Genomic DNA, 24163 nt, shown 5'->3' with positions numbered 1-24163 from the left:
TGGCCGTATGTTTTTGTTCTAACTTTTGGGGCCTGTATCAGAGGACCTCAGGGTCCGCGAGGGCTCATACTTTAAAATCATATCAGATAAATATGAAGCCCAAGACCATAAAAACATTTGTAAACCAATTAAAGAACTTTAAAATCAAATCTGAATTGCACAGGGAGCCACTGCAGCGATTTTAAAATGGGTGTAATGTGTTCCCGCCCCCTGGTCCTCGTCAGCACACATGCGGCTGACACCACGCCCCTTCTATGACGTGGGAGGAGGCATGAGTCTATATAGGCATTACTCAGACAAGTGTGAAGTGAATACTATGTCTGAACACTGATGTTACTGGGAATAGAAAGCTACAGAACACTGGAGTAAAGAAGAAAAAGTTGATTTTTCACACCGACATCAGGATGGCTGCACTCCTCCTCCGGCTGATGGCTCTCGCTTTGCTCATCCAGGGCAGCCAATGCAGCCTTGGGGACATTCAAGTGGGCTGCAAGAGCTGGGAAAAAAAAGAAAACGGAGTATGTTGTAATGAATGCCATCCAGGTGAGTCAAATTCCAAAATATGGGCTCGTGCTGTTTCAATACTGTGGATGAAATGTTTCCTCTCTTGGAGTTCCTTTGTGGTAGCTGCATGCACCCATTCAAGTTTCAGTGGTTTCACACCACAACAAAAGCGAGGAACTTTCATCATATAAACGTAAATTGTGTAGCATTCCCAGACATTACTATTTTTCAAAAGAGCATTCTTCTCACCAAAGTCTGTTTTACCTAGGATCACTGTGGAACCACTGGTGTGTGTGTATTGAGTCTGAAACCTATTTGTTTGCATGTTTTTCAAGGAAACCACCTTGTTGAAAGGTGTGGACTAAGACCTGCAGACCTATGCAAACCTTGTGAGCCTGGTACTTTTACAGTGAATCCCCTGGACTATAGATGCTACCTGTGCAATGCATGTATCGGTATGTTTTTGTCATGGCTTTCTAAAATCTTACCGCCAGACACTTTGTTAGTGTTGTCTGATCCCAATACTTGGACCACTTTCTTCTTACAGGTGCACAAGTCCAGGTGAAGAACTGCACAGCCAGAGCAGACACGGTTTGCAAATGCATTGAGGGTTACCACTGTGAAAACAGTGAATGTTCCAGGTGTCAGAAAAATAACCAAACAACTTCCAAGCCTTTGGACAATGGTGAGCTGAAATAAAAAATGCAACATTCGCACATACTTTTGCACACACTCATCTGACATTCAGTGTGTGTCAAATTTACCACCTAGTAAACACTAAGATGATTATGTCCTTAAACTGTGTTATTTCATATTTCTATTTAAGTATGCATGTTTTTTTGCTCTGTTGTCAGATTCCACAGAAGTTCCTGTTGATCAAGTAATTTCAAGACCACCCGGTAAAGCAGGATTATTTTTCACTGTTGTCAATTTAACCATTTCACTCTTTTATTTTTTAAGACCTTAAACTAACCCATTTCTCTTGTTGCTACTACAGAAAATACATGGACCATCTTCCCAGTTTTGATCGTGGGTGCAATTCTGATGACCATCTTCATCACTTTCTTCATCGCTGCAGCTGTTATAATCAAAAAAAGAGGCAAAAAAGCAAAAATGCAAAACCCCCAATTTCCCATTGTCAGAACTCCCACAGGTAATTTACTTTTAACATCATGGAAATGTGTGATTCCAGTTGGTTTTGTACTCCAAAATAGTGAAAATAAAAACACAATCTTTACGTTGAATCTCTTTTCTCCCTGCAGATGATCCCAGGACATTAATTGCAATCGAATGTAGTTTCCATGAGGCTCAGCAGGAGCAAGGGACCAGCACAGAGTCATTGATCTCCAAGTAATCCCACAGAGGAGTTCGCCACTTTGCAATACAGAGACTGCTTGCTTATTGGGGAGATCCAATATGGTAACAAGGTAGTCTATAAAATAATGAAGAAGAGTTGGTGAAACCGAGCTGCAGCTGGAGATGTAATTCCTAACAGGGGAAACAAGCCAGGCAACAGACAGTTAGTGCGAGAAAAACTGAGCCACAGCCAAAACATTGCTTACAAGCATTTAAGTATGTAAAAAGATTGACAGGGGAAAAGAGGGACATTCTGGGTGGGGGATTTAATGTTCTTTCCTAATCAAGTAAATAACAGATTTTTGGTCTGTATTTTTGGATGTGGTGGGTTTATAAATGACATTTAATTTAAGATAAAACACTTTGACATTCTAAGAAGTGTGGAGCAGTCCAGTTGCTCACATTGAAAGTCCAGTGCAGTGGGTGTTCAGACAGCTTTTTAGTGGATCTTAACCCTGACCCCCCCCACCCTCCCAATGTCAACTGCCATCACATCTTCATTGTTCAGCCTACTCAGTTAAGGAAGTAACAATGTGCCGCCTTTCATTGTAATTATCGCCAGGAAATGCTTGGACTTTCCTACTATTGCTTGAAGAATTAGAAAAAAAGTCCACACTGCAGGGAAATCCCCTTGTTTGTAAATAGGTAATTTTGCTGTAATGTACAGCAGCAAACAGGCCTAAAGTGGACACAGCCGACAAGCCGCTGACAGATTCCTAAGGAACTTTTTTTTGAGAACCCAGGCTGAGACATTCCTCTTGGGCGACGGATTTCCCAAGGACCTTTACACTGAAAGAAAACTATGGCGAGATAACAATATCTCCAAGGTGCGTAATGTGGGAGGTCTTCATGCACGACTGCCAGACAAGATGCCAGTGGGGTTCAGTGGAAATCCCCACTCATGTGAATCTTCTGTCCTTCGGTACAGTTAGGTGGGCAGCAGTCCGTAAGTTGTTTTGTCAGCGCTGCGTACGTTTTCAGAACTGTAGCGGGCGTGCTTGAGAAATGGAAAATGTGAAAGATGGTGTGGCTTCGTGGGTGAAAATGTCATGCTCTTTGTGTGATTGCGTCGAGTGTGTATCGTAAATGAGTCATCTTAGCCGTAATATCTGTCTCCAGACCTCAAAGTGTTAACTTTTGTGAGGTAAAACATCAGCTTTACATTCAGTATGTTTTGTATAATGCATTTGACTTTTTATTTTAAGTACTCTAATATATTTTCATGTAATAATGTAATGTGTTGTCTAATGATTCTGAATCACAAAGCTCTGTTTACACACTTTTCAAACTTTTATCATCAAATAAATTTTTTTTGTATTTATTCTTGCTTCAGTACAGAATATCATTATACACTGGTTTCAGTATGTAGTGTCTTATTCAATTAACAAAAACAAATGAGAATAACACAAAAAACAAACTGATAAAACACAAAGACAATTGTACTTCACCGCTCTTAGTGTTGTGTACGACAAATACCTAAAGTTGCTTAAGCTGGCTCCTCAGAACCTGCTGCTGCCTGTAGAACTGGGACACTGAGGTGTTGGGGTTTCATCTTTGTAAATAGCAGAGCTTTCAATAATACAGTTTCTAAAGGGAAATCATTGCATAACATTTTATCTCTCTATTGCATCTCAGTGTCAGCATTTTACTACACAAAAACAGTTAACAGCATGTTTCAACTTCATTTGTCATGTCAAATGGGGTCAAGATTGTCACTGCAATTTTTGACCAAAAAAAAACAACATTTAGAAAAATAAAAATAAAGCTGGCACATACTTCTAAAGAGGAAGTTAACTGGAAACATGTCCTTCAGGTTTACCAAAGTGCTTTTACTTCCCTCTTTCTTTCCTTCTTAGTTAAATTAATGGACAGCATGGTTTAAGCCAACGGAAGATTTCTCAAAGTGCTAATGACACTGCAGAAGAATACTTGCTTTGAGGTCGCTTAGTGCTTCTGTGATACAAGTTGGGTAAACAAAAAAGTGGGTGATATTTAAATGGACTTAAAATAAAGATTAAACAAAATACGAGAAATATAAAGCAGCAAATGCAAATGAAAAAAAATCCCTTTAATTAGCAGAGGTGCAAACACGAGGGCATGTTTCACTTTGATATTTTCAATTGTTCCACTGCTTCAAAGTGCGACTGAGCTGATGTGTTTCACAATGAGAACTAAAAACAAAAACTAAGTTATTTATATGCGCCCCCCAAAAAAAAAAGAAAAAAAAGAAAAAAGGACGGCGTGCAGGTTATTATTGCTGCTTGCAAGTCTCCTTCTTCGGTTTTTGTTTCTTTATGTCAGATTTTTCTGCCTGTCGCTTCATTGGGGGAATGAAAGTGGGCTCTTCCAGGAAATCGTGGAAGCTGGAGACAGGAGGTGACCCGCTGACTGGACCTGCAGCAAAAGCAGATGTGTACAGCTATTGTTTCAGGAGTGTGACCTCGACAGTGGCCTTTCCCGTGGAAAGTACCTGATTGTCCGACTGGGCCTCCCACATCGTGTCTCCTGGCCTGAAACGTTGGGTCTAGCTCCTCTGCAACGTTTCTGATCTGTGGGTCTTTTCTGTAATAGAACTGGTTTCAGTCAGTCTGAGGGTCACGATAGATTGTGTGATGAATACAGAGATGGATCTTATTACGGTGGTGTGGCTATGGGGCTGGGTGGCTGATCCTCAGGAGAGCAGTCTTCTGTGGGGGAGGGAAGGCCTTCAGAGTCGAGCCTCTCTCGTTGGACCTGTGGAACAGACAGTTCCGGTTTATGCAACAAAGCATAAAACAGTTCGTTTCTCAAAGAATGTGCTTTTCAAGGAAAACCACCCAAGTTGGGAAGTTTTCTACTGTTCGTGGAGTCCACCTGTCTTTCTCTGGTAGCCTGTCTGTCATGATGACTGATCATCAGTCTGTGGTCACGCCATGATGCCGGTCCTTCCAGCTCATGAGATCGTCGCTTTGATTTGATTTCTCGCTTTTGCATATAACGTGCTATTTCCTAGCCAAAAAAAAAAAAAACACAAAATGAGGTGAAAGGAACATTCAAAGCAAAATAAAAGGGCAAAAGTTCTGTCAAGCGTACCTCATCTTGTGCCACTTGTGCTACTCTGAAGTCCCCTTCTGGATAAGTGATTCCTGAAGATTGTCTGGAGTTCTGTCAAAAGACACCACATGCAAACACTGTGCCAAACACATTCAAAGCAAAACTACATTTCGGAATTCCATACCCTGCTCAACAGCTTTTCCTCTTCCTTCTGAAGCTTTCGGGCCAGTTCTTCATCACGTAGGACCTGGTGCAGTTCCCCCAAGTCAAGACTGGATTTCCTTGGCTCTGGTTGAAGTGAAGCTCCTACAAAGATGAGGTTTTACAATGGATTTATAGTCATTTCAAGTCATTATTTTGGGGTTGAAATAATTTGATTATAAAATGAATAGAATAAATCGAAGTTCAATCATGACAGAAATATGCAAAGAGTCTTAGAGCCAGTCTGATATTCGGGATTACACCTAGAGAGCAGAGGATGTAGGATGTAATAACATTTTGGAAATTGTTTTTGCAAAATTATCATTTAACAATGAAAGAATGAAAAAAAAAACACACAGAAAGTAAAAGCCAAAGACTCCAAACTACTGAAACTGGACACATGAAGCAGAAAAGAGCCACACTCCTGTAAGAGACTAAAGATGCAACCAAAGCCCATTTTCAGATGACACCATGATTCAGGGAAGTTCAGGCAGAAGATGAAGAGAGGAAAGGGGGACAGAATTCAAGTTTTCCCTCTCTTCAGGTCTGGGTGTTACCTCCTGCCATGGGCTTCAATCTATTCCTGGTTGTAGCTTTGCTGATGCGGAGGCTTAGGCTTCGCAGCAACGGTCGTCGCTTGGGACGCTCCACTCCACTCCTCTCCACCTCCTGCGCTCCCTCTTCCTCCTCAGCGCTGACTCTTTCTTCTGTGATCCTGTGCCACCGCCCACGTTCACTTGTTGCTCTCCTGACTCCGCAGTTGTCTGGCATCCTTCCTCCATTCTTGTCGCCGTTTGTGTGTTTTAGCTCCTTCTGCCTTCTGCTGCCTGGCCTCTGACTGTCAGACATGAAAGAGTCTCCTCTGCAAATCTTAGGAACCTCTCCATTTTCATAGCATCTGTCCGGGGCCTCCCTGTGATCTCTGCTACTGTTCTCCCGATACGACAACCTCCTCCTCTCCCTGATGTCTCCATGGAAACTGTGCCTCGCAGTGGCAGTTCTCTGGAAGAGCCTCTGATGTGGTTGCAAGTCACCGTAGGAGACCTCACTCCCATAAAGCACCTGGCTGTCTCTGCTTTGAGGCTTTATTTGCAATGGTGCCCCGCTGCCGCCGATCTTTACAGGCACGCCCCTCTCTCTGAGAATGTGGCCGAGCATCTCCCATACCTGGCTGTTTTCACGCTGCTTGTGGTAAGAGCTCCTGTCGTCATCCTGAAAACTGACCCGTTTCTCAGGGTTGTCCTTGCAGCTCCAGGTTCTTGCCAAGACTTTGTTTCTGTGATCACGTCTGTCATGTATCCTCACTGATTCACTGCGGCTATGTCGCCGTTCTCCAACCCCAGCTAACCCGCTGACCGCCTCCTCATTCCTGCTCCTGTGACGGTCATCTTCCTTTCTGGGCCTCCTTTCTCGATCCTGATACCTGGATACCCTATAGTCCTCATCCAAGTCCTCAGTTTCCTCCTCAAAGACGTCAAATGAGTCTGGGAAGTTGCCATGAGAAAAAGTCCTGTTGCTTTTAAAATGTGGCTGATACACAGATGTCCTCTGCCGAGGAGGTGCTGTGCTGAGTCCTTCATACAGCCGTTTGGACCAAAGAGAGAGCTGCTGGTTAAAAGCAGTGTCGGAGTCCTCGGATTCCTCACTTAAAGTCTCTCTAACTTCATTTCTCATTTGCCCATCAGGTTCTGTTTCTCTGTGATTTGACCAAGAAGTTCTGTTGTTGCGTGAACCAACTCTCTGTGGGGAGCCATGATCATGAACCTCTGAACCTCTGTGGGAGGTAAAGCAGCGCCCCCTGATGGCGTCAGATGAACACTGCTCCTCTGGAACTGCATGCAGGTGAGAGGGGAGCCGATCAGGCTCAGCGGCTCTGCCTTTTGCATTTAAAACATGCAAACAAAAAAGCAGGAAGGGTGCATGAGTCTGTTAGAGACTGGTACAACAAACGTGCACTTAATGGAACAGAACAGTAATAACACAAGCTGCTGGTGAGCGCGTTTCATGCATAAACTACAACTTTTTAGACACAGTCGTTTGTTACATGATGCTAAAGTGAAGAAAGAGTACAGGAGTAAACAGCATCATAATAGAGTTAAGAATAATTCCATTCTACTTTTCTACAATGAGTAAATGAATGATATCAGAATCCAAGTTTTGTAAACATTGTAAAAAAATGGACAAAGTCACAGTGGCAATGAAAATGTCCAACCCGTTAAAACAAAAGCGAAGCGGAACAACACACCAAACCAATTGAAAAATATTTTAACGATACCTTCAGCGTAACCATCGTGTCCTCTGCTGCTCCTCCTCATCCACTGCTCCTCTTCTTCCTGCAGTCGTTTAGCTATTTCCTGTGAGAATACAAGCATCCTGTTAGATATGCGTTTTGTGTGAAGCACAATGAGTACTTTGTCTGATTCAAGGTCGATTTATGTTAGACATTTGACACATAAAGTGCCTAAAAGTCCTCAGGAGCTGTAAAGGACGTGAAGACCTCTGTGTCTGCTCAAAACAAACATTTAGGCTAATTGAGCTGTAAAGGGCTACTTTAAAAAGGAAAGATAAAGCAGGTGAACAGGTTTCTCTAAAATTATTCATTTTTTTCTAAAAGTTTGATCTTTTTTTAAAGTAAATCTTAATTCAACATCAGGCTAAGGTGGGTAGAAATATTTTCTTCTTTTCAATTTTAAAAGAAGTTTAAAACAGCATGTTTTTATGGTGTGGTATGTATAAGTAATGCTTCTATCTTGGCATTTATTCTTATCCTTTTTAATTCATCTATTTTTTATTAGCTATATTCTGTACCTCAACTTGTGTATTCTTGACACTATATCTTCAATGTAGTGGGTCTGTGTACAGTGATCCCTCGCTATAACACGGTTTACTTTTCACGGTTTCGCTACTTCACGGATTTGCATCGTGCATTGTGTTCTGCATTCTGATTGGCTAAAAAGTCACTCCGCTTCTTCTCTACCTGTGCGTCAATAACGCTGCAGTTTAATATGTACACGTACGTAAAACAGCTTGCCAAATGCACATTACGCAGGTGCAAATCATCTTTGCAATTTCGAGTTTCTCAAAACCCATAGAAAAAAGAGCGACTTCAACTGCCAATCATTATGTTCTTCTCCCGATCAAACACACCTGCACCGCGGGCTTCAAATGAAGAAAACACTGCAGGATGCAGCGGCTCAGTCTGTAGAGCAGTGAAATACACCTGAGTCACTATTTGTCCCACTGTACTTTGTATTTTTTTCATAATCATTTTAAATTTTCTCCCGTTTAATCCAATTACTCGGGTCGCAGTGGGCGGGGCTAACCTCCGCGATTTGAAGCCTTCTGTTCACATTGATGATTAAAATTATTATTTGACAGTACAGAAGTTATTTGTTGAAAAAACGTTTCTAAAGTACTTTGATTTGTGAAACAAATGCTTGAGCCTGTAAAATGGTTTGTTCTTTCTTTTCAATGTATAATAGAGGATTTAATTGTATAGTAATTGTTAAAAAAAATAGAGGTTTCTACTTCACGGATTTTGCCGATCACGGGTTCTTTTTGGAACGTAACCCCCGCGAAAAACAAGGGTTTACTGTACTCCTTTTTACTGATTGGACCATGAGTCTGGAATAAATTCTATCTCTCTATCTATCTATAGGCTGCATCAGCTGACAAAAAAATCTGGAGGATTTTCAACCAGCAGATGGCAGCACATCTTAGCGTGTGAAAACAGTAAAACAGCCTGGGTCTGTTATTTTCTAAAGGAGTCATTTTCAGATTAAGATTTGGGTTAGCTTTTGCTCTGTAACAGGGATGCTGCTTTTTCTTTTTAAATTCTCATTAAATTGTTTTGGTTAAAATCTCATCATCCCTGTTTGATTTGATCTATAAAAGAGCACCAGAAAAAAAGCCAAAAACCTTCAACCGATCTAGGGATTTTATTCTTTTTCAAGTGAAGTAGCACCTTGTGACAAGAACAGTTTATTCTCTGCTCTCTAAAAAGGTCAGGAATGTAAGTGGTGGGTGGGCATGATCACATCTTAGTGCTACCTTTCTAATTTCAGCACAAACCTATTTTGCTGACAACTTCCACAACAGAAGAGTCACATTTCACATCATTAATTCCCATCATAAATCACACCAAAAAGCAAGCACAGCTCCTTCTGTGTGCAGTTGGGTGGACGGGGAGCCGCTTTGCCAGGATCAGCACACAATTAGCAGCTTCTGTGCTGGGTTAGGAGTTTAGAGCCACGGGGATCTGGCATTTAAAACTGCACAGTTCAATGATTTTGTTTTTACTTCATTAAAAAGGCAATCTACAGGGACGGACATTTTTCATTAACACCATCAACTTGCAGACACAGTTTAGAGGTTCGACAGCAGAAGCTGACGCTTCATGGGACTTCTGTGGAACAAAACTGAGAAAAAAGTCACACCTAAAACGTGAAGATAGTTTTAGCATTAAAGTGTGAAGACAACTGTAAATCATTTTTCCCAGTGCTGACAAAAGAACCTCACAGCTTCTAAAGAAGGAGCTTCAATAGGCAGCTTCTATTAAAAACTACTTGAGGCCCAAACTGCAGAAGCAGTCGATCAGTTTCAGCCTGTGTTTCGACTAGTTTAAGCATTTTCCTGCTGTAACTACTGAGGCTGAAAATGGGTTCTCGAGAGGAAGAGCGTCCAACAATGCTGCCATCCTTGCTGGACAGCTGCCCCGCTATTTCCAGGCAACACGTATGGAAACTAAAAATATATTCAAGTCGAGTCGAAACCCTGAAGGTCAATGTAATATGAAGCTTCAATCAAGGAATCGGAAGGTTTTACATGAATTCACAGTTTAGTGGGACCAACACACAAGTACATGATAGAAGAAGATGTTCCAGCTGACGTGGTCTTAAGGAACACTTTGGGTCAAAATACAGGATCAGTTCTGGGCTTCCTTTTCCACAGGCTGTTGGTTTCAGGGGGATGAATGGAGCCACCGCCCTTCAAAGCTGCATGACTCATGCATTATCCGAGACTAATACAGACTCAAGCCACTGTTAAATGGACACGAACCGTGCAGCGAGTCTCCTTAAGCTCCAAAGCACACACAGCAAACAGGAGTCATGACAAAAAAAAGTTCACGAGCAGTTTGACCCACAAGCGTTTGTCTGGCGTGAACTTCACCCGCTCACTCACATGTGGGAGGCAACCTCGCTTAAACTCAATGTTTTTTTAACCGTGCAATCAAGAAACCAGCAAACCCAGGACAATAAAAAGGAATGTAGAAATAATTTAACCACAAGCAAGCAATAGATTTACATCGGAGAGATTGATTCTATGATGTTCCAGTTTTAAGTGTTTATGGAGTAACCAGTCAAACCTTGTAGAGCTTTTAACTGTTTTCATAAACCTTTGAAATACAACTTTCAGTTTATGTTTAAGCTTCTTTCTGCAACATTTGTACACTGAGGAAAACATCCAGACTGATTTGAAACAAGCCTTCAGAAGATGAAGAAAACTGAAGAAGAGTCTGTGCTTACGGCGTCGTGCTGCTCCCTCCTGCGCACCTCCTCCGCACTTCGCTGGAGCTCTTCTTGAACCACTCGAGCGTACTCCAGGTCCTGCTCCTCTCTAGCAACAGCAAGGAAAGAAAATACTTTATGATTTTAATGCAAAAATAAAAAGATGTTTAAAGTAAACTCAGTGATGCATAAATGACATGAATTTGTAGTATTTATATCTATATTGAGAGCGGCATACATTTGTCGGGATGCCTGCCTGAGGAGGGCGCTCTGCTGCGCCTGCTGCTCCTCTTCTTCATCCTGCATCCTCTTGGCCAAACGGATATCATTCTGCACAAGCTGGTTCTTCTGCACATTGGTGCTGTAATACTGCTCGACTACAGCGGCAAGGCAGACAAGAGCAAGATGAGACAAAAGGAGACTAGATTTTATGTACCGTAAATGTCGGGCTATAGAGCACACCTGATTACAAACCGCACCCTCCCAATTTAATGAGGATTAACCACTTTTTACATACACAAGCCGCACTTATATACAAGTCGCATGTTGTGGCAATGCAATTGGCACGTCACTGAGACCACAATAGTCTCATAGAGGGAGGAAGTTTAGCCTATTTATTTGAACACACCCACATCTGCCAAACAGCACGGACCTAACTTCAGCTCACAGGTCCCTCAGTTTTGGTGTGGAAATTCACACTCAGATTCCCCACTTCCCATGAGTCTTGGGGGTTTAACCCCCGGTTCGCCACACTGTGTTGTAGATTGAGGATGTATTTGTGCTGAAACCGCGTGCGTGTTTAAGAAGGAGCAGGGAACTGCAGCAGAACGCGATAGCAGCTCTCCCCTCCTTCCGCCTGTAACACGGCAGCAATGTGGAAATAACAGGGCTGGTTAAAAAAAAAATACCAGTAAAAGAGAGCAGCAGTGACTTATAAGCGTGCGCGGCATGCGCCTATGCGCACTCTACGCGCCTCGGCGCAGCGCGTATTCCAGAAGTTTCCTTCTACAACAGTGAAGGAAACTTCTGGCACACAGCAGACCGGCTTTTCCAAACCCGTTGGTGATGGTGGATTTTTTCACACTGCTTTTAACGATTGCCTTTAACTTGAAAGCTGCGTCATATTGTAGTGGCGGTGATGTGCACGTTGGGTCTAATGGCACCAAAGGATTGTGGGATGCGGCTGAGCATGGGTGTTTCTTTTATAGCACCATGACTTAAGTGTCTAACAACTGAAGTGAGGTCCATGCTGTTTGGCTGCTTGTGTGTGTGTATTAAAGCAATCGCGCTTGTAGCTTGACATAATTATGCAGGCAGTCTCCCCTCTGAGACCGCCGTAGCGCTCCTGGCGGCCGTTAAATAAAAGCATAAATGAGCCTCATCATTGAATTAGCCAAAGGATCGAAAGTTAGTGACAAAAGTAGCGGCTTATAGTTCAAAAAATACGGTAAACTTTTCATTGTAACGGTTTGTCTCAGCAGTGACTGTGCAGCTAAAAAGGGTTTTCTTGTTCTAGCCACGCTTGTAGTAAACATCCATTTGTGGGAAGAAGAGCAGAAATCACAAAGGATTTGTAACGTTTTCTGTGCTACTGTGCTGTTGTTGTTGACTCCTGTTTGGAACTTCTGGTAACCCTACAGGCTGACATTTGTGGGATATGCTCCATGGCATCGCCAAGACGTGTCTGACTGTCCGACTTTATGCTGGTCTTCTGCTAAAGGACCATTCCATATCAGGAAAACTGGGGCCTACGGGGCTGCTTTCCTCACACTGACAACTCTTAGGAACCACACAAAGGTTGGACATTTTAAAGATTCACATGAAATGTTTTCAAAACCTTGTGACAACTCCATGCCCAGAGAATCCAGAACAGATTACACTAGAAAGTGGACCAGCAAGCATGATCCAGTTACAGGAGAGAATCACTCCTTATCATGGAAAGATCTATGCTGTAGTACAGGAGGAAAAGGGCCTGATCAACAGTCAGATCAGGAAAAAAATCTTCTGCAACATGTTTTTACCATTTCCCCCAACACCTGTTTCTATCTAGCTCTACTGAACAGTACGCCTCAGCCTTCACAAGAACTCAAGCCTTCCTGCAGCATCAGCTGTTTTATTTATTTTTTTATTACAATCAATAGTTTTCTCCTCTCGTCTTTTTGCACTGGTTTTAAATAGTACATCATCTCCATACTTACTCTCCTGCTCCTGAAGGTTGTGTGCCAAAGCTCCATCCTCCAGCACAGCAAACGTCTGGCACACTAAAAGAACAGATGAAGGCAACATTTCAGCAGACCATAAACAGAAACATCATCCCATACAATGACCTGGATGGAAGGAAAGTGAGTAAAATAGTAAAGACACATCTAAAGAAGCGGACAGCAGTCCAACTTGTGACTCTGTGGCCACGTTTGCAGTAGAGACCCTCCACACTGGATGACCTGCATTAAAAAAAAAGCAGCCATATTCCACTCTGTCTACATTAGCTGTTGGACACATCCAAGAGTCTAATATTTAGAAATACACAACGGCTTTTAGGAGCATCTCACGTTCATTGATCACAAAATCTGTCATCTTTCTGATTTGAGAACATCAAGTTATCTTTTCATAACAAAAAAATGTACAGCCTACAGTGATCAGACAAGCCTTTAGATCACCATAGTGGAATCTGGGAGTGGCTTTCTTTACCTGCAGTGACGGCTTTCAGGTTAAGAGCAGATGACAGTGTTTCAGAAGTGTCTTTATTGCTGAAAAGCCTCCGTGCTGAGCAGGAGGCAGCACCGACTGAAACACCTGCATTTAAGCTAATCTTTTCATCGAGCCCATCAGGAGCCAGGGGTAATGTGGAGGCAATGACTGTTTATACAGAACATCCATCAAGGTGAGGAAGAGGAGGCTCAAGATTTCAGCTTGAAGACCCGCTCCCAACATCTTTTGATCTGTTGTAAAGCAATCCAGATGGACTTTTAGTTATGATTATTCCGTTTTTAGGCAAATCGAAAAGAAAAACCCGGTGTTGTTTTCTAGGACATAGTTTCTGCAGAGTGGCAGTAGTTCATTAGAAATTCACCTCCGAGTTGAGGCAGGACCATTGGCGTGGAGTAAGCCCCTCTCCCTCACTTCATGCCAACCATCTGTTTACACTCTCTCCTGCTAGCTTACAGCCACTCTCAACGCCAACCAAACATTAGCAAAGCAACAAAGCAATATTGGAGCAATGCAGCTGCAGTTTAGATGCAGATGCCAGATCGGACGAGGAAAACAAAGACGTACATGGATCACATTATTCACAGGTGGTAGCATCAAAATGGAGCAGAGCAGTGAGGTTGAAACCTGGCGACTGTAGTTTCTATGTTACAATTACTAACTTTTTCAAACAGCAATTTTTTATCTGGTCCTGATTCACCACGATAGGAATAAATAAATACTCAGAAAAGCAATGTTAAGCTTCATTTTTCTTTATCAAGGCCCTCCATCATCAGAAAAATGCTAAAAACATTTTATTTTATCCGAGTGTCTTTAAGAGCAGTGCTCCTCAACACAGGGCGTGTGGATGTACTTTATACTGAAAAACCACACAGGACGTCCTACTGACATACATTCTTTCGCGCCATTCTGATAAGAAACATTCTCAGAGTTAGTCAGAAATGCTGACTAATTGAGAAATCACTAGGATGCGGTTTCTAGTGGTTCCAACTCACTGGGTACAAAATCACAACCAGATTCTACAGATCTGAAATGCTTTTGAGGATTTTTTTTTTAAAGGTGGGGTTGGTTTATGAATATGTTTAGGCACACAACTTATTGTTGACTGGCTGACAAAGACAAAAGCAGGCAGCTTAATCAGCTGATTTCACTGAACTCCCAATGGTCTTTGCTGCTTGCAAAAAGATGGAAACATTTTTAATTTAGACATCAAATCATGTTGAGGCCTAAGCTTAAAAAAAACACCAGACCAAAAAGAAAACAAATGGACTCTCACCGGAAACGGCAGTTATAAGAAACATATTTTAAAACCTAAAACTAAAAACGCCTAACTTAAAAAACAAAAAGTAAATTAAAAAAAAGATTTTTTCAAGTTGGTGTCTATTGCTGTTTCCTACACCGTTTCATTTTTCATCTGGTTTGAGTTTTGGACCACCATAAACCAATAAGCTGACATCTGGGTTTTTGTTCCACCCCACTCTAAACGTACTGCACTTTCCCGCTGCTGAAATGCTATTTATAAATGTTTCTAGTTTTACAGGAGGGAAATTTGAAGACACAAACATACAAAAGTGGGGAGGCGGCAGCATTGTCTTAACTGTAAATAAGAAGGGAGACAAAGTGCCACAGACAGCCTGCGCTAAAAAAAACACAGCCAGAACTTTTTTTCTCCCTAAAACCCCAAACTGAACCTTGCAGTTAAACACTATTTTAGGGTTTACAGTCCTCTAATGTTTACAGAAATCACCAAGACAGCATGAAGCTACAAAAGCATTTGAGGATACCATACACATAATCTAGTAACTTTCAGCCCGCGACAGTCACTTACACCTGTTGTGGAGCTTAACAGAATATCCGCTCAGTGGATCTCCAACCTGTTCTTGAGGATCCAGCCTGTCAGCGTGGGCCAGACGAGTTAAAGCCTGGACTTTTTTTTTCCTCTATCAGGACAAAGTGACCGCTCTGAACAGTCTTTACGTCCAACATGAACAAAAGCGATGATCCGACAGTAACAAAGACAGTACTTCCTGGAGCAAATTAGCATGTCTGTGTGTGGGTGTGTCTGCACTGTGGGCTAACTTGTTTTTCTCCTTTTAGATTTGTTCGCAGTGGGCGAAGGCAAACAAAACAAAAGTATACTGTGGCGGCAAAATAATTTAAAGGGACGCTTTTATTTTAAAACCATCTCCAGTGATCTTTTAATTATGTTTTTTTAGCCAAAATTTAAACCAGCAGTAGTTCATTAGAAATTCACCTCTGAGCTGTGACAGTCAGCCCGCCCCCACATCCCGTCACCCATTAGTTTACACTCTCTCCCACCAGCTTACAGCCCATCTCACCCCACCCTAACATTACCAGTGCAACAAAAATGGCGAGCAATACTGGAGCTATCCAGCCGTACACTTTTGAGCCAGATACCAGCTCAGACAATGACAATGTACCGTATTTTCCGGACTATAAGTCGCACTTTTTTTTATAGTTTGGCAAGGGGTGCGACTTATACTCCGCAGCGACTTATATTAGAAATAAATTGAAATAAATACATTGTTAACCTTCCTGTTATGTTCATTTGTGAGGAACAGAGATGATGTTCCTGGGTCAATTTGATGTATGAAGTATGTTAAGTGTTAAGAGGATGTTAAGTGACTCAGAGAATCAGCAAACTTTTTTTTACAGTAAGATCTTGAAGGCTAACAACATAATATTCTATTTTCCAATGATTTCATAGATTCAGAAATGCAATAAAAGTGAAAACTGTTTCTACAAATACAGGATGAAAACAGAGTATTAGTTGGCCAATGATGCTTCATGAAAGGAATAAATAATTAAGTAAGAGAAAGAATTACTGTGAAATTATTAGATAAACAGTCTGCTATGATTGTGTCATATAAGGTTGTGAAAGTTAAAATGCGACTTATAGTCCAGTGCGACTTATCTGTGTTTTTTTTCTACTTTATAATGCATTTTTGGGCTGGTGCGACTTATACTCCGATGCGACTTATAGTCCGGAAAATACGGTACATGGATCTATTTGTTAATGCATCAGAATGGAGCAGAGCAGGGAGATTGTGGACTGCTGATGTAGGTCCTACATCACAGCTACAAGCTTTTCCCGTTTCTCATCTGCCTCATATTCACAGCAATTTCAATAAAGGAATACAACATGAAGATGAGTTTTCTTAGTATAAGTATATGTATCCATCATCAGAGAAATGCTACAAGAGCATGTTAAAAAGTCCAAAAACACCATTTCCATTGGAGTGGGTCTTTAAGGGAAAGGGCGTGAGGCCGTGCAGGCCAACACTAAAAACATATGTTCACTGTAAATCCAGGGATACCTACTCTAAGCTTCTTATTAACAGGCCCCAAACAAACCGGAGTCTTCTTCCTAAGAGGATAGTAAATTAAAGCTTCAACTGACAAAGAGTGCATCACCCGAGGTCCATAGAAACATGTAGAAGGATGATTTTATACCGCTTTTGCAGATTCTCCTTAGAGGCGATGGGGAAGGCGGAACAGAACAACCACTGAAACAAACTTTGGAGAACTTGACAGCAAAACAAGGGAAGATGAGCATATTCTGGCAGAGAGAAGAATAAGATCAAAGATCCTCACAGCTTCTTGGACAGCAGAAGTGTCAAGTGGTTTCAAACGGAGAAAATAAAAGGCAAAAGGAGAGGATGACAAGTGCTTCTATTTTCAGGAAATAAGATCTCCCACTGAACGCCCACATGCTCTGCGGCTCGCTTCCTCCATGGCCTGTTCTGTTCCTCACAATCTTTTTTAGGGAACTTGAACTCATCTAACAGATTAGTGTGTTGGAACATAAATTCATCTTATTGGGATAAAGTGCGTACAAACTGGACATACGTTTTTGGGGGGGGGAACACAGAGAAGTGAGAGGTAATGAAATGCTGTCACTGACACTGGGAAGAAGTTGAATTCCTCAGGGAGCTGCCTTCCCTCTGCACGCTGGCTTATATCAGGAGGAGCCACAGCAAAGCCAAAACAGGAACAGATAAGAGGGCAATGAAAACAAAGGGAGTTCATTTAGCGCCGGCTCTTCGATGAAAGGCGAAGAAGGACAAACCCCTGAGGAAACTGTAGTCGCAGCTACAATGTTCACCAAAACAAAACAAAAACCTGCAGTTTCCAGGCATGATAGAAAAACAGAAGTAAAGCGTCTTTCAGGCCAGACACTTTTCATCCGTATTCTGCTTCTTTGACATATTTATAGACGTCATTAATTGCTTTGTTTGTGCATTGGCCCTGCTCGATAAGGCGTGAAAATGCAATGCTGCACAGAGTTCCCTTTGTGTGTGCAAACAAGAGTGGATCGTTGAGTTATCTCTCCTGATTAAAAAAAACAGGGCCCATGCAGACCCACTTCTACCACATTCATTAGTGAGGGCTCAAAGGCTGAGTTAAGCATCTATATTCAGGACATTCCTCAGAAATTCCTAACTTATGAATGTTTTCCACTTCACACATGGGGAGGGGGGACTAGATCAGAGCTGCATAGAAACTAGTAAGTAAGCGACATGCATACATTTTGTATTTTTTTTACTGCAATAAATCATTTTGTTGGCATGAAGAAATTAGATTTAATTTAAAAAAAAAAGTTTGCTATGGTAACTGTCTTGCAGCTGTAGCCTGATGGCACATTTTCCCAGCCATCCCAGCTTTATCTGCACTCAGCATACCAGTCGTGTCAATGATAACTGTGTACAGCTGAAAAACAAAGCCTGAGTGTGGAAAATTCCCTCCCTCCTCAGCTGTCCTGTACCTGCATGTCCCAACTCCTCCATGTCATGTGCAGATCCAGACTCTCTGCTGCTGCTGCAGGTGCAAAATTAAAAACACAAACCTCCTATGACGCTTATGTGATTTAATTAAACGTTTTTATTTTTTTCTTCTTGCTGACAGCAGAACACACCATTACGCACAGTTTCCGTGCACGTGAGGGTCTGCAGGACAACTTACCCTCGTGGACACGTGGAAGGTTGGATTGGTCGATCTCCAGTTCTGCCATCTCTCTGCGCCTGGACTCACTGCTTCATGACTTCACAGAAGACCCGGACACAACAGAAGCGGGCTGTTCAAACACGGAAATGGGTTTTCAGAGCCAGGAAAGTCTGAGAAGCGGGTTTAAGGGTTATCTTCTGACATCAGCAATAACTTCAACCAGTGGAAGTTTAGTTAATGAGGCTGCAGCCATGAGGCTTGTAAACAAAACATCAAACCTGAAGCAGGTATATCGACTGAAGTACAATTACCAACCTGTTCCTGACTCGCTGCACTGTTTTAGGCGTCCCACGCGCAAATTTCCCTTGAAAAGTTTGTGGAGAAACAACAAAAACTCCCAAAAGTGCACTTTTATTCTGTTCCTTCCTCTTTCCTTCTTCGCTTTGTCGCTAATTTGCTTCTTTGCTAACAATCCAAAATACCGCAAACGCGATTCCCACTTCAGACGAGTTTCCCTTTTACGAGGAAAACTACACGAAACGGTCGTGTTTTTACCACAACAGAAACAAAGAGCCTTCAGCTCGTGGTGGGAAGTCAAAGTTAGCCCACAGACTGACGCTTCAGCTGCTCCTTCTTCATGAATCCTACTCGGCAGCAGCAACAGCGTGGGCGGGCAACTGTGCTGCGTTCATGGACACATTCAAAGCTCAAACGTAGTGCCATCCGTGCCACAACTTTCAAATCCCGTTAAAATGTAAAACATGCTGCCATAGTTTGGATTCCTAAATGATATAAAGAAATAAAGACATAATGGTGATACTCCAGGATCAACCACTTACTGTAAACAAAGAGAGAAAAATACTACGTAATACTCATGATACATGTTCTTTGAATGAATGGAAACATTTCCATGAGCCCTTGAAAGCAGCACACAGCCTAATTTTCATGGTACTTGCGATCATCTGCGGATAAGTCTGTAGCTGACTGTTTATTCACTTTTGCCTTATTATTTCGACGATATAATGTTTATCAACACATTACATGCGCATGGTAAATTTTTTTAAAAGAAACAAAAACATATAATAACCCTTTATTAAGTTGACAAAGCAATACAGTTGTATAAGTGTTTTACATTGTTCAATAAAATTTTAAGAACACTGTTTCTTAAAAGTTTCTGTATAAATAACCATGGATAAATAAATTAAGGTGTTAACCCTTGTGCTATCTTAGATGAGCCCACCCTTACATTGACGTGTTATTCCTACCATGACAAAGGTGGATAAACTAAGGTGGAAAGATTTCATTGTAATCCATGGACACCAGTGAAGATCACAAATCATTGAAGAAAAAAGGTTCAGAGCACTGTCTAGTGGGTCTAGATGACCCAACTCCCAATGTTAAAGTGCCTAGGAAAGCACAAGGGTTACAGTTGTCTAACTTGGTAGAAATCTCCATTAATTTCAAAGTTTATCGCGTAAAAGCTCCTCAGTTACATTTCTTAAATGTAAGGTTGCCCTCTAGTGGTTGTGTTGATGAACGACAACAGAACTGAGGATTTGTATTTGATCACAAAGCTCGATCAATGGAACCAGGTGAAGAAATTATCAGTAAAAAAAAAATAAAAAATGCAGCCAGAGCTCTGTTACAAAGCATATAAATATATGTATGACTCCACTTTAAAGAGATTGCTTTATACCATGTTGTTTTTTAAATTTTACATCTTTTAAATGTTTTTTTTGTCTTGTTTTTGATCCTGCCTTTATACTGGTGAGGCCAATGATGTTATAAACGTAGATCTCTCTCTGCTATTGTACTATAGAATTTACATAAGCTGCAGATGTATTAGATTACTTTAGTTGAAAAGAAAGGATCAAATTACGCCCTCGTCGTTACACTGCCATTTCCACCCATGCTGCCACAACAAAACCCTTGTTTAGGCCAAAGTAAGTTTTCCTCTGCATATGTTAAATAAGAGCAAGAAAAACAAAGTCTTTTTAAAAATGAATGATCTTGTTTATCCCTTGTGCTATCCTAGGCACTTTACCATTGGGAGTTCGGTCATCTAGACCCCACAAGACAGTGCCTTCCTTTCTCTTTCGGCTTTTCCCATCAGGGGACCCCACTAGACAGTGCGCTGAACCTTTTTTCTTCAATGATTTGTGATCTTCACTGGTGTCCATGGATTACATAAAATCCTCTTCACCTTTATCCACCTTTGTCGTGGTAGGGATAACACGTCGATGTAAGAGTGGGGTCATAGGATAGCACAAGGGTTAATGGTTTGACGCAAATTTTGTTCGTGCTTTTTTTGGTAAATGGGAGCACTGAACCTGGTGATAAAACAAGAACAGATCCAAGTAATTTAATGTGTTTCATCAAAATGATTATCTGTTTGTTTACAATATGCTTGCATAATTTGCAGTGACACCACTTAAGTGGAACCCAGAGACCAAACAATGTCAACAACCAGGTACAATTACATGTACCAAAAATATTAGATGATTAGAGATGATCATATTGCTATGATCTTTTAAAGTTGTATTGATGATGCAGAAATCAAAAGATTGTAGTTGTTTACATTATTCTGAGAAAAAATAATAGCAAAAATGGAAGTGAGGACTGAGGAAAAGCAGATAAAAATGCACACCTTCTGTTTATTAGCTATTTTTATTTATCATCACTCAAATAATATGCATCATTGTCATTTTCTGTCATTCTTTAACTTTTGGATTGGACATAATATAATATGAAACCATTACTATCATTTTTTATGTTTCACTATCTACGGTAATCACATCTCACTGATTAGATCAACCCTCTGACCTGACAGAAGTGGAATTGCTCTCATATCAAACAAATGGATCTGTCAGGAAAAATATTGATGATCATCGTTTACTAATCAGTCTTGTGGTCCGCTGAAGTCCCAGTTCTCCATCTTTAACCTTTTTAGCCTTGTATCGTCACTGATCAGTCTTTGCTGATTGGTTGGTGTCAAGGTTTATTGATTTGTTCGGGTAAAATAAAATCCAACTCAATGTTTATTCTATAGTTTTAACTAAAATTACAGCCTAATAACTCTTTAGTCATTTGATACACACAAGAATCTAAAACAAAAACAGATAGAACAAAGTACATAATACAAACTTAATAGTTATTGAATAAGCCAGAAGAGGAGGACTTTTGGGATTCTTTCCCCCCAAAATAAAACAGCACGGCCTTAGAAATGTTTGCAACTTTAACAATAATACAAAACCAAAAAACATTCATCTATATTACATTGAAACCAAGCCATAAAGCCCTTACATTGCTAAAATGAAGTTGTTACTGAACATCATAGGCTTCAGCAAAAACAGAATAAAAAGTTTGACCCACTAGTTTCTGTGGATTTTTGTAAAGGGCAGTTTTAACCTCATCAGCTTTGTTTTTGTGTGTTAATTTTGACTAAAAATTGTAGCTTTTCCACACTCTACACTCTGTGTGTTAAGAAATGATGATGATAATAATAATAATATTAAAAAATATTCATGTGAAATTCTCCTAATTAAATGGAAAACCATTTAATTATCTCCTGTATTTGGGCTGGCTCAGCAGTAATGCTCACTTCCGAAATATTGACAAAAAGTACAGGAATTTTGTTTTTTAAAATGAAAAGAAATCAAAGCCCAAGTGTGAACAATGACAGGTGATCCAGCCACATGCAAAGGTCAATACTAATTTTGGAGGCTTTGTAATTGCCTGGTGGGAGTTGAGTCAAACCAAATATAAACCGTGTTTTTCCAACCATAAAATCAAATGGCTTTTTCTGTTCATCTGCTTTTACAACACTGACGTCATTCCCTGTTAAACATTTTAAGTACATGCACAGGTGCAGCATGTAACTTTGCAAAAGGCTCTTATTCTAATCTATGACAAAGCTGCGCTCACACCTCCTGCTGATGTTGAACAAACTCATAAAGTTTTTCACTGCGTAAATAAGAAGAGGCAAATTTACAAATGCATCTTCCACCAGCCAGCTTTCTAAATAATGTGCATCAATCAATTTTATTCAGTGACCTGCAGAAAATGTCCTGCCCTTTAAAACTGACTGCAAATGTCAGATGGCTCTTCGGCAACAAGGTTGTGAACATTTTAAGACATCCTGACTCTCTGCTTATCAATAGGCTCTCCGCTCTCTGCTTCGTATGTTGTGAATCTTAAGTCAAGGGGATTCAAATGGCCAAATGACTCATGAATTAGTGCCATAAAGATGGGGGTCATTTGTCTGGCTGGCTTCTCCAACATCTGCTCCCCTGGGACGTTCTTGACATGACAATCAAAGCACCTGCTTTGACTGCATTTACAAAGTCAGTAAAACCAGTTAATCAAGCCAAAGAGCTCGAAAAACACGACTGTGTCCTTGCAGTGTGGCCTGCTGCTTCCGCCTCTTTATTGAGTCTATAATTCACCTCGGACTGCTGCTTGATTTATCCACACAAGAGGATGTGGATTTGTAATGGCTCTAGTGGCAAGAAGTGGTGTGTGTCTCCTGCTGCATGTATATAACCCGGATGGGATATGCAGGGCATCCAGACGCCTTCACCTGAGGACCTCTGTGCCAATCATACCCACTTCCAGCAACGACCTCCGGCAGTGATGAAGTGCAATCATTTCCTCTCCTGGGCATTTGTGCTTATGGCCTCTGGCCCACTGTTGGCCCACCCCATTATGGATTCAGCTGAGATGCCTTACTCAGGACCCGGTGAGTAAGAGACAATACCTTAGTAACAGCCATTATGCAAAATAATTTGTCAGTTTAGTTGGCTGATTTGCATTATATTTTAAATAAACCCCCCCTCCCCCTGTCCTGGGGCTTTGGGGCAATTAATTGAGTATTCCCAGATCTATGGGAGACTGCTCCACCAACATTCAAGTCATTTTTTCTTCACAGTTCAATTACAGTGTAAGTTTAAGGGATTCTTGATCTGAACTTGCTTCATTTAACTTTACATGATGGGCTCCAGCATCCGTGGAGGAGCAAGGAATCAGCGCTCTGGATGATCTGTCCTTCTCTGAGCAGACTTTTCCCTCACAGGATGGTACTGGTCTCAGATATTCCACATTGATATCCGGGAATATCAACAGAGATGGTAAAAAATTTACACACACTTTTTGACCACAATGTGGCTAAAAATTTCATTCAAACAGTTTTTCATTTGTATAACTAAAAAAAATAAATCTATAACCTAATTTTATAGTGGAAACAAAACAATAAATTTTCCTGGATTTCCTCTCCCAGGTGTCAGAACTGGATTGCTGCCCAGGGGGATGAAAAAAGACGTAAGTTTTGAACAAATTTTAAATTAAACAGAAAAGTAATATTACATCTATTAAAAAATATTTGTTTGTTTTTTCTTTTAGTTTTTTCTGGAGAAGCAGCGTCTTCTTAACCCCTTCGGCCATATTCTAGGCATCCAGAAAGATTTCAGGAAGAGATCTGGGAATACTGAGTGCTTCTGGAAATATTGCGTTTGAAAAAATTCATTGTTGTCAACAAAAAGGCAGAGACTGCACTAAAAAATAAATATATATCATACCTAAACCTGTTTTTTTGCACACTAAAAAAAGTGGACTATTGTCGGTTTTCCTGCAAAAATTAAATGCCTAATGTGTGACTGAAACCTGCTGAAGAAAAACTTATCAGTTCTTGATGTTTAGTTGTCTTTTTTCTTCAGTTTGTCCTGTGAGTGAGAGCTGAAAGTTAAACACTATGTAGTGCCAAAAAGAAATAAAGATCTATAAAAAAAACCTTTTGTGGTTTTTATCATTCCATAAGAAACAATGAAAGCATCCAAGCATTCATAAAAGAGGAAGCAAAAGTAGCAAAGTTGGTTCTCAGGTTTTCTTCATTATTT

At 40.9% G+C, this 24163-nt stretch overlaps 3 protein-coding genes across 5 annotated transcripts; 2 read left to right on the top strand and 1 right to left on the bottom strand.

Moving 5' to 3' along the window:
- The first annotated feature begins 300 nt into the window (after positions 1-300).
- LOC101168710 (tumor necrosis factor receptor superfamily member 26) lies at positions 301-3215 on the top strand. The gene is made up of 6 exons (XM_004070936.4): positions 301-543; positions 840-959; positions 1052-1189; positions 1359-1403; positions 1502-1657; positions 1767-3215. Exons 1-6 carry the CDS (start codon positions 405-407, stop codon positions 1856-1858), a joined length of 690 nt encoding a protein of 229 aa, XP_004070984.1. The 5' UTR covers positions 301-404; the 3' UTR covers positions 1859-3215.
- Positions 3141-19090, bottom strand: LOC101168461 (coiled-coil domain-containing protein 50). Of its 3 annotated transcripts, XM_011477460.3 has the most exons (14): positions 18588-19090; positions 18291-18402; positions 18094-18146; positions 12800-12862; positions 10840-10978; positions 10620-10710; positions 7370-7448; positions 5652-6971; positions 5078-5199; positions 4933-5004; positions 4714-4848; positions 4499-4593; positions 4331-4422; positions 3167-4254 (listed from the first exon to the last, which is right to left on the bottom strand). In XM_011477460.3, exons 3-14 carry the CDS (start codon positions 18113-18115, stop codon positions 4112-4114), a joined length of 2373 nt encoding a protein of 790 aa, XP_011475762.1. In that variant the 5' UTR covers positions 18116-18146; positions 18291-18402; positions 18588-19090; the 3' UTR covers positions 3167-4111. The 3 variants fall into 3 exon arrangements, with proteins under 3 accessions (XP_011475761.1, XP_011475762.1, XP_011475763.1); XM_011477459.3 differs by lacking the exon at positions 18094-18146 and having other exon boundaries at positions 3141-4254; positions 18588-19088; XM_011477461.3 differs by lacking the exons at positions 5652-6971; positions 18094-18146 and having other exon boundaries at positions 18588-19049.
- A 2956-nt stretch (positions 19091-22046) lies between these two features.
- Positions 22047-24059, top strand: LOC101165144 (urotensin-2-like). The gene is made up of 4 exons (XM_004070840.4): positions 22047-23010; positions 23273-23398; positions 23548-23588; positions 23670-24059. Exons 1-4 carry the CDS (start codon positions 22827-22829, stop codon positions 23781-23783), a joined length of 465 nt encoding a protein of 154 aa, XP_004070888.2. The 5' UTR covers positions 22047-22826; the 3' UTR covers positions 23784-24059.
- The last annotated feature ends 104 nt before the right edge of the window (positions 24060-24163 follow it).

This window comes from Oryzias latipes, chromosome 7, assembly GCF_002234675.1.
Source record: "Oryzias latipes chromosome 7, ASM223467v1".
Taxonomy (NCBI): Eukaryota; Metazoa; Chordata; class Actinopteri; order Beloniformes; family Adrianichthyidae; genus Oryzias; species Oryzias latipes.
Note: the sequence above shows the minus strand (reverse complement) of the source record. Positions and strands in the feature narration are given on the sequence as shown.

Excerpts from the sequence above, each read along its gene's own strand:
- LOC101168461 (XM_011477459.3), bottom strand. The coding sequence starts at position 18,339 with ATGGCAGAACTGGAGATCGACCAATCCAACCTTCCACGTGTCCACGAG. Across the intron at positions 4,849-4,932 it reads CACAAGTGGCACAAGATGAG|GAAATAGCACGTTATATGCA; the intron begins GTACGCTTGACA and ends TTTTTTGGCTAG. Across the intron at positions 4,423-4,498 it reads AGCCCCATAGCCACACCACC|AAAAGACCCACAGATCAGAA; the intron begins GTAATAAGATCC and ends GTTCTATTACAG.
- LOC101165144 (XM_004070840.4), top strand. The coding sequence starts at position 22,827 with ATGCAGGGCATCCAGACGCCTTCACCTGAGGACCTCTGTGCCAATCAT. Across the intron at positions 23,011-23,272 it reads GATGCCTTACTCAGGACCCG|CATCCGTGGAGGAGCAAGGA; the intron begins GTGAGTAAGAGA and ends GATGGGCTCCAG. Across the intron at positions 23,589-23,669 it reads CCAGGGGGATGAAAAAAGAC|TTTTTTCTGGAGAAGCAGCG; the intron begins GTAAGTTTTGAA and ends TTTTTCTTTTAG.
- LOC101168710 (XM_004070936.4), top strand. The coding sequence starts at position 405 with ATGGCTGCACTCCTCCTCCGGCTGATGGCTCTCGCTTTGCTCATCCAG. Across the intron at positions 960-1,051 it reads CCTGTGCAATGCATGTATCG|GTGCACAAGTCCAGGTGAAG; the intron begins GTATGTTTTTGT and ends TTCTTCTTACAG. Across the intron at positions 1,658-1,766 it reads CATTGTCAGAACTCCCACAG|ATGATCCCAGGACATTAATT; the intron begins GTAATTTACTTT and ends TTCTCCCTGCAG.